This window comes from Opisthorchis viverrini (assembly GCF_000715545.1).
Source record: "Opisthorchis viverrini unplaced genomic scaffold opera_v5_9, whole genome shotgun sequence".
Taxonomy (NCBI): Eukaryota; Metazoa; Platyhelminthes; class Trematoda; order Opisthorchiida; family Opisthorchiidae; genus Opisthorchis; species Opisthorchis viverrini.
In genome coordinates, this window is record NW_008751665.1 from 1,379,466 (window position 1) to 1,389,127 (window position 9,662).

The 9,662-nt window shown below is 46.8% G+C and overlaps 1 protein-coding gene across 1 annotated transcript in view; it reads right to left on the reverse strand.

Moving 5' to 3' along the window:
- T265_00873 (hypothetical protein) overlaps positions 1–9,662 on the reverse strand; it is a gene marked incomplete at both ends in the record, with an annotated part of 59,838 nt that overhangs the window by 20,752 nt on the left and 29,424 nt on the right. The window contains 2 exons of the mRNA XM_009164768.1: positions 2,783–4,030; positions 8,760–9,372. Of these exons, the coding sequence (XP_009163032.1) occupies positions 2,783–4,030; positions 8,760–9,372 (1,861 nt within the window). The remainder of the gene's footprint in view (positions 1–2,782; positions 4,031–8,759; positions 9,373–9,662) is intronic.

Consider the following 9,662-nt stretch of genomic DNA (forward strand, 5'->3'; position numbering starts at 1 on the left):
TCTGTTTATTGAAGGGGCTACAGAATGCTGCCGTGTACGCAGAGAATATCGTTGTGTGCAGCAATTCGGAACGAGAGCACGCAGTCCACTTGTAGGCTATATTGAAGCGTATGCGGAAGGTTTGTCTGCGGATAGATGAAGCAAAAACGCCGCTTGCCCGGAATTCTGTGACATTCTGGGGCATAATGTAGGTCACGGATAGATTAGCTAACTGTCAGAAAAACTTGCAAAGTTCGAGGAATGCCGTTACCAACTGAAAGCGGTTTCTACGACAGTTTCTCGGACGAACAGCATTTCACAGCCGAAGTTCAACACGTTTGCGCTACACTGCACCAATTGTTGGGGCAGAATAGAAAATTCGAGTGGACCAGTGAAGCACATGAGGCTATTGAACGTGTAAAAGCACAGATGCTAGGTCAGCTAGGGTCAGATAGATATTAACTGTCGTAACCAACGCTGGTGATCGCGTTGTCGGTGCAGTCCTAAAGCAGGGGAATGGGGTTATCAAATGTGTTAGTCGCATCCTGACTAACGCTGAGCGGAATTTCTCCACCACCGATAAAAAATGTTAAGGGATCGTCTGGTTTCTGGATAAGTGGAGGTCATACCTGCTTTGGCAAAGATTTCATGTGAAGACCAATCGCAAAGTCTTGGAGTCCACACCCGATTCCGATCATAACATTTTGGCGACGAGGTGTTTCGTTCTACTCGTATTGAATCCTGCGAAATTAGAGGCCCTGCTCGAGCACCAGCTTAAGCTCATCGGGATGCTTACGCAGCTGAAGGTTCCCGCTAGTAGTGCTACGTTCGTTCAGCGGGTAGACGCGATTGCGGATAGCATAGCGGAATTTAATTACGACCCAGAAGCTAGCATTACGTTCGAGACATAGTTACGCCGCTACGAGGACCTATTCCGAGTTGATCTCGCTGCACACGATGATGCATGGAAATTCCAGCTCTTGCTTCGTGAACTTGGCCCGGCAGATCTTTAACAAGTACTGCAAACTGATCCTACCACATAACCCACGTGACAGGTCATTCGATGACACCGTACAGACTCCGATGGTTACTTTTGGGGAACGGTCTTCTCCGTTCAATACGCGGTACCGCTGTCTCAAGTTGATTATGAAGGAGTCAGATGACTTTTCGACACACGTTGGCATTGTTAATCGCGAATGCGAACGTTTCAAATTGAAGTCCCTCACAACTGACCAGTTCAAATCCCTGATTTTCATATGCAGCCTCCAATCTCCGAAGTTCGCAGACATACGGACGCACTTGCTCAACCGACTCCAGCAAGACCCCTCGCCGACACTCAACGCCATTGCTGACGAATATCAACGGTTGACTAACCTACAGCATGACACCACTTTGGTCCAACCTGGGGGGCGAACCGAAGTTCAAGTCAGCAGAATGTCCAGAAGAAGTCGTCATCCCCGTGCTGGCACTGCGCGGCTTGGCACTTTGCCAGGCTGTGCCCTTACAAACAGCATCGGTGCCGACAATGCAAGACCGTGGGCCACAAAGACGGATACTGCAAGGCACGCCCAGCCCACCCAGCCCCCGGCGCCTCCAAGCAGCAATCACGCCCGCAGAACTCCAAGCAGGTGGGCTCCGCTTTGAGCCTGCTTGCAACATTTCAAGTCAGTTCCCCGTCTCATCGGAATTTCCTCACTGTCCTGGTCAATGGACGTCCGGTCCGATTGGAGTTGGACACTGCGTCAGACATCACGATCATATCGGAGAAGCTCTGGAATACGCTTGGGCGACCACTTGTCCGACGCTCATCCAGAACCGCCATCAGTGCCTGTGGCGGTGAACTGCGGCTTTCAGGAGAACTGCAATGCTGTCTCATTCAATGGAACGACGTTCACTTGGTCATGTTATGTGGCCGCTGCCGAACTGAAACTTCTTAGCCTTCATTGGTTCGACCGTCTTGGTTTGGCAGATGTCCCAATCAGTCCCATCTGCAGTGCGGTCAGTTCTCGCGTTGCTGCTCCAGATCAATCCGGTGATATCACTCAGCGCTTAGCAAAAGTTCGCGAGCCTGGCCTTGGTTGCTGTTCCACCACACCGGCAACCCTCGCAAGCAACAAGGCGTCTTAACTCCAGTAACGTACTCCGAAAGGGCAGCACCGATCGCCGTAGTGAAGAAGCCAAATGGGTCAATCCGCATTTGTGCCAAATTCTCAACCGGTCTGAATGCCGCTCTCTAGCAGCATCACTATCCACTACCAGCGCCATACGATCTATTCACTGTGCTAAACGGTGGGAAGTTCTATGCAAAAATCGACCCTGCGGAAGCGTACCTTCAAATTGAAGTCGCACAAGAATCACGCCCACTGTTGACAATCAACACACACCGTGGGCTATACCAGTACAACCGTCTTCCGTTTGGCGTCAAAACTGCCCCTGCAATCCTCCAACAGTTGATGGACACCTCATCTCCCGATAAAAAGCTAATTCGTTAGAATTCGCGTTCGAAATGTACTTGCACCTAATATGTGATCACAAATTACGTGAAGCTAATCAACCTAAGAAGTAGAACATCGTCAAAGTGGGAACATAGGCCCAAAAGATTCGTTCGTTTGTAGATTCACAAAAGACCCCAAACGGATTTGCTGAAATCACGGAACGGGAATGATTCACGAAACGGTTGATGATTGTGGCTACTGATCAAGTATCATTGCAGTCTTTCAAACCAAAAATGAAAGCTACTACCGTTAAACACGACCACAAGTCTACCCGAAAGTTTTTTGCATCAGTTTACCCGAAGACTCACTGGTCCTGTTGATCTTGCTATCATCATTAGGAAAACGACCAACAGGGCGCCTTCCACGACCAGCTCCACGGGACCTGTCTGGGACAAACGGTTTGACACGACCACGCGCTCCCATACTAGAAGACAAATGATCATCTTCATCCCAACTTAAATTGAAGTTTCGTGATGAGGATACTTTCACATCCATCAGACCTGGTATGCGCTTGCCTTCCGCTTTACTGACTGCCTTTTCCGGGTTGCTCTTTTCGCCAGACGGTGCGAATTGAGCAGCTGTTTGATGAGCTGGCAAGTGTCCCGCAATCTGTGTGTCACTTCTAGAGTTCACTTTCAAGCTTGAACTGTCCAGTTCCCCGGTATTAGCTTCACTTGACTTACGAACTGCTTCTCTAGGGGTAAGCTCACTTTGGGAAGTAGGCTTATCAATAGATATGTTCTCAGTGGTAGTGGACGATATTCCAGCATCCAGGGGTGATGTAGTTAGGTTCGACGGAGGGTGTTGGTCTGCAGTTGGCAGGCTAACTTGCTGGTGGTTCAGAATCTCTAAAACCCGTTCAACAAAGTCAGGATCCAAATACATAGGATTCTGGTGTGACCCCTGCGGACCGCCGGAGGTCATAGCTAAGGTGCTCTGAATGACTTGAGGTAAGGTGGATTGGCGCACTGTGTAGATTCCGGAAGACTGGGCAGTTGTGGAAGGTGTGGAAAACGGGTTGTGCCAAGAAGCTGCTATAGTTGAATTGATAGTTGAATGAGGCGTTTGGTGTATTGGTACAGACTTGAGTATTGTTGATCCACTCGACCTTAACGAAGTTGTGACGCCTGCACCATTACAAGCCATCGCAACCGCAGTAGCGGCAGCCATGGCAGCGGCCAGGTCCGAGCGATTGGGTGCCGCACCTTGTTGGTAGGGTGATAGCAACTGTGATGAAAGCACACTTCCTAGCAGAGGTTGCACCCCATGGAGACTCTGAGGCAGTAATATGTTTGAAGAAGTGGTAAGTGCGGCGGACGTGTGTCCGTCGGTAGAGTCCGAAATTAGATTGACAACCGACCGCTGGATCAAGGAGTCACCTTCTGTATTATAGTTATCTATTGCCTGTCTAGCAGCTCGTGCTTGCTGAGCCCTTTCAACCGCAGACTTGAATTCTTGCGTGCGTGCCTGGCGTTGGGCGTGGAGTTCACTGTCAACATCTCCCGTTGGTAAAATTGGATCAACCATCGTATTTGGTCGACTGGAGAGGTAAGGGTCTGAAACGAAAGATAAAACATACAACATTCACACCATGTGGATTAAAAGGCGGACTGAACGCACAAAGGTTTATCGTCGATGTACGGACAACCGCAGTAAACTGCCTTTCTGTGCCACCACGAAGCGAAAAAAACTTTATTATTCTCTGGTAACCGATCGCGGTCGGACATACGGATAAGATCTGTGACATGTAGACAAAAAACTTGGTGATTCCAAATGACAGTTGTCAAAACCAAAATTTCGCCAACCTATCTGAAAAAATTATCGAGCCGTACAACATCCGATCACAAGTGGTGTAGGAAATGAACCGGAAGAGCAACCACAAGACTAGGAGTGTGTGAATGAGTAATAAAGCGTCACAATTCATGATTCTAGAGACTCGGCAAAATGAGGTAACTACCAATCAAGGGGTCGCACGGACTCGTTTCGTGTTATTATTTAACTGTTCATTAATATATTTCAATGTTGCCTTAACAAAAACCCTATGATAAGGGAAAGCAATATACTGTGCACTGACACTACGCTAGTAACACTGAGTTCGAGATAGCACAGTGGTTAAGGCGCGAATTTACTGACCGGAAGGTCTGTGGTTCGAACCTATTCTCAGAGTCTCGACTACTTCTGTCTAGGTAGGGGCGCCCTGGCGGTACCTCGACCCCCGTACCTCTCTCGAGTGTAATGGCAGCTAGGCACCGAAAGGCTGTTACAGCCGATATTATCACGGGTAGCTTAACACCAAACTGGTGCCATAACAGTTGGCAAGGGGAAACAAGACAGGACAGCAGCTCCCCATAAAAATGTAGATGATTGTGAATAAATAACCGGATCCTACCTGCCAGTAGAAACGTGAACGTTGATAGAGGGCATACACTACAGACATTCACACCCGATAGTACACCGACCGAAACAGACGCCCTGAAAAACCGTGAGTTTTCGTTTCAGAGGGACTTGGTAAATAATCGGTAGGTTTGAACTGGGCAACGTTTCGCAAGTCACCAATTTGGCCAGGTTTTACCACAAACGAAGAACAAGTCAGTTGGACCCCTTCAGATTGACATACCGGGTTGGTGTTGAATGTCAGTTAAGGGGTCTTATCAGTTAGTGGTTGCCTAAATTTCAGAGTTGACGGTTTGCGCGAATTTCAACCTTTCCACCAGGTTTGGAACCTCGATCTTCCGGTTCAAGGTGCTTCGATTGACAATTTGAATTTGGCGCCACTGGTAAACTTCTTTGGTCTATGTGGACCTGCAACTGTTACAAGTTGGTTGAGGGGTTGATGAGAGTAAGTGCACTTCAGATCTAAAATGCTCCTGTTGATGACTCCTCTTTCGGATAACCGCACGCCAATACGTGTCAGCTCGTCTGATCAAGAACAGTTCTCAAAACGCTTGCCAGTTTTACGTCTTCCATTTACACTGGGATGGTTGGCGATTTCCACCGCCTCGGATATCAGTTCCAGTGTGAACCGTGGTCCCCGCTTCAAAACATATTCTCAATCGATTTTGTGTCCTGTCCAGTGCATGTTCCGCCATGCTGAGCCTTCCACTGACGCTCGATATGCATCCGCGTTCCTCAGCGGCCTGTTAATTTTTCTCCAATGCTCTCTGATTCTTGTGTGAAGTCTCTGACCGCCTGCTCTATATAGACCCTAGTGCATTCATTTAGTTATGTCGACAGTCCCTGGCTCTGTTCGCCGGGAGGCGATTCTTCGATTCCTTAAATGCAGAGTAGTGTTACCCCCTGCGAAAAGCTACTGTTATGTTAGGCGTGTTCATAACACTTCAAATGACTTCCAATAACCCTGGTTTATATGGAATATCAGCAGTACCAATCCATTCCCTGTTGGGTTCCGCCACCTGTGCCAACGCTCTTCGCAATTGACGCCTAATCAAACAAGCTAGATATCCACTAACCATAAGTTTGTTCTTTACTTCAATTCGGGCCACTGTCCGATTAACTTCTTCTACGCACAGGACCCTCACACGCCTTTACATTGACGAGGTAATACTGGTGAACACCGATTTCGGATGGGTGGACGAGAATTTCAAAAATGGCCATGTTAGTTGGTTTCTCATACACGGTGGTCTTTAACTTTCCCCCAGCAATATGTGCCATGCAGCTTACGAAGGGCAACGAAACCGAAGTTAACTCGATCTCTATACTGAATTTGATGTGTGAATTTAGGTCATTCGGACAGTTGTAAAACTCGCTGACCCCGACTCGTCTCGTCACAACGAAAGTGTCATCTACATAACGCCAACTTGGTGACCCTCTCAATTAGCCTACGTCAAAAGCGAAATGTTGCCCAGTTAAAAACTTTTGACTATTTACCAAAACCTTTCGAAACGATAACTTCTCAATCTGATCCAAACTTCCTCTAATCTTATAGGTTATTCAGCATACAAATCAGATGTCACCATTAGTGATCGATTCAAGGTCACAGAAAGCGGATTTGATGATACGATTCTAATTAAAAAAATTATTTTCAGACAACACTATTATGTTCGGCCGAATTTGATCTAAAAGTGTATTATCACGGGTAGCTTAACACCAAACTGGTGCCATAACAGTTGGCAAGGGGAAACAAGACAGGACAGCAGCTCCCCATAAAAATGTAGATGATTGTGAATAAATAACCGGATCCTACCTGCCAGTAGAAACGTGAACGTTGATAGAGGGCATACACTACAGACATTCACACCCGATAGTACACCGACCGAAACAGACGCCCTGAAAAACCGTGAGTTTTCGTTTCAGAGGGACTTGGTAAATAATCGGTAGGTTTGAACTGGGCAACGTTTCGCAAGTCACCAATTTGGCCAGGTTTTACCACAAACGAAGAACAAGTCAGTTGGACCCCTTCAGATTGACATACCGGGTTGGTGTTGAATGTCAGTTAAGGGGTCTTATCAGTTAGTGGTTGCCTAAATTTCAGAGTTGACGGTTTGCGCGAATTTCAACCTTTCCACCAGGTTTGGAACCTCGATCTTCCGGTTCAAGGTGCTTCGATTGACAATTTGAATTTGGTGCCACTGGTAAACTTCTTTGGTCTATGTGGACCTGCAACTGTTACAAGTTGGTTGAGGGGTTGATGAGAGTAAGTGCACTTCAGATCTAAAATGCTCCTGTTGATGACTCCTCTTTCGGATAACCGCACGCCAATACGTGTCAGCTCGTCTGATCAAGAACAGTTCTCAAAACGCTTGCCAGTTTTACGTCTTCCATTTACACTGGGATGGTTGGCGATTTCCACCGCCTCGGATATCAGTTCCAGTGTGAACCGTGGTCCCCGCTTCAAAACATATTCTCAATCGATTTTGTGTCCTGTCCAGTGCATGTTCCGCCATGCTGAGCCTTCCACTGACGCTCGATATGCATCCGCGTTCCTCAGCGGCCTGTTAATTTTTCTCCAATGCTCTCTGATTCTTGTGTGAAGTCTCTGACCGCCTGCTCTATATAGACCCTAGTGCATTCATTTAGTTATGTCGACAGTCCCTGGCTCTGTTCGCCGGGAGGCGATTCTTCGATTCCTTAAATGCAGAGTAGTGTTACCCCCTGCGAAAAGCTACTGTTATGTTAGGCGTGTTCATAACACTTCAAATGACTTCCAATAACCCTGGTTTATATGGAATATCAGCAGTACCAATCCATTCCCTGTTGGGTTCCGCCACCTGTGCCAACGCTCTTCGCAATTGACGCCTAATCAAACAAGCTAGATATCCACTAACCATAAGTTTGTTCTTTACTTCAATTCGGGCCACTGTCCGATTAACTTCTTCTACGCACAGGACCCTCACACGCCTTTACATTGACGAGGTAATACTGGTGAACACCGATTTCGGATGGGTGGACGAGAATTTCAAAAATGGCCATGTTAGTTGGTTTCTCATACACGGTGGTCTTTAACTTTCCCCCAACAATATGTGCCATGCAGCTTACGAAGGGCAACGAACCCGAAGTTAACTCGATCTCTATACTGAATTTGATGTGTGAATTTAGGTCATTCGGACAGTTGTAAAACTCGCTGACCCCGACTCGTCTCGTCACAACGAAAGTGTCATCTACATAACGCCAACTTGGTGACCCTCTCAATTAGCCTACGTCAAAAGCGAAATGTTGCCCAGTTAAAAACTTTTGACTATTTACCAAAACCTTTCGAAACGATAACTTCTCAATCTGATCCAAACTTCCTCTAATCTTATAGGTTATTCAGCATACAAATCAGATGTCACCATTAGTGATCGATTCAAGGTCACAGAAAGCGGATTTGATGATACGATTCTAATTAAAAAAATTATTTTCAGACAACACTATTATGTTCGGCCGAATTTGATCTAAAAGTGAATTCAGCTGAAAACCTGAAGCTACACAGGTATTTTACCATCAGTGCACATTCCACGGAACGCTTACGACCTTCCGGTTCGTAATCGAACATTCGGCGACGAAATAAACGAGCGCACCAACAGCTGAAGTGCCTCAGTCTTTTAGAATATGTAAACATTATTTACAGGATGAAATCTCGATTGAAACATCGGAATCTCTTCACAAACCACAACCGACACACTATTTTGCAGCTAGTCAATAGCTCACCAGCAATGTTCACTTTACCACCAGCAGATTACCGGGTCCATGTTTTAAAAAAAATACGATTACAATAGGAAAGCAAAGTAACGTCCATGCACTGGATTGCGAAGACCGACCTGGAAAAAAAGCCATCGGGATACTCACCAGGAAATACTGAGGGTAATGTATGGACCGTGGGTACAGCGTGATGCTGCATGTATTGATGACTGCCGAACAGTACCCGCTCATCCGAACTGGTATTAACTCCAGAGATCAGTTGTCCTGCACTATACGGTGCCGCGTTAGGAAGTTGAATCAGTGAGTGACTAGACGGAATGGGAAGTCCGGCTGTAACGTTCGGGGCAGACCAAACGTCTGAAGATACGCGACTGGTTGAATCATACATGTTCGAAGACACAGGAGCAAAAACTGAGGTATGGCCTCCAAGCGGTTCTTGCTTCGGTAAAACCAACTGACTGGCATGTGTGGTGTTAGTTTGGAGAGATTTCGGAGGAGAAACACGGGCAGGGGTGGCGGGGCTAACAGAACCGCCAACGCGTGTCTGTTCCTCAGTTACGGCGGATTTGACTCTGATTTCATCAGGACCCTCCTCGTCACTGAAAATTATTTGTTCGTCAAAATTGGGCTCTTCTTCATTGATACCAGCCCAACCACCTGACTCTCCCACTATATCACTTGTAACACCGCTGGCGCCGGAAACCGATGGTCGCTCTGTGGATTTCGTTGAACTGGTCGCATTAACCGACGAGCTTGCAACCTAGGCAGTGTGAATTAAAGAGTGGAAGGTCAACAGAAGTTAAACGATCAGTGTAATGGTGATAGACCTACGATTCCGAAAAGCCTATATTGCTACCGAAAGTTCGTCAATTACTATTGTGAACACACTTCGTCTGGCTGAACTCTGATCCCAAGATAGCTCTTTTTGGCAAACCATTCGAAGCTACCTTGTAAAATCCCGTTTATTCGAACTGGAACGAACGCTTTATGTGGCCTTAATGTCAGTACTTCGAATACGAACAAAAGTTCAGCAAGCATGCAGTATACTAT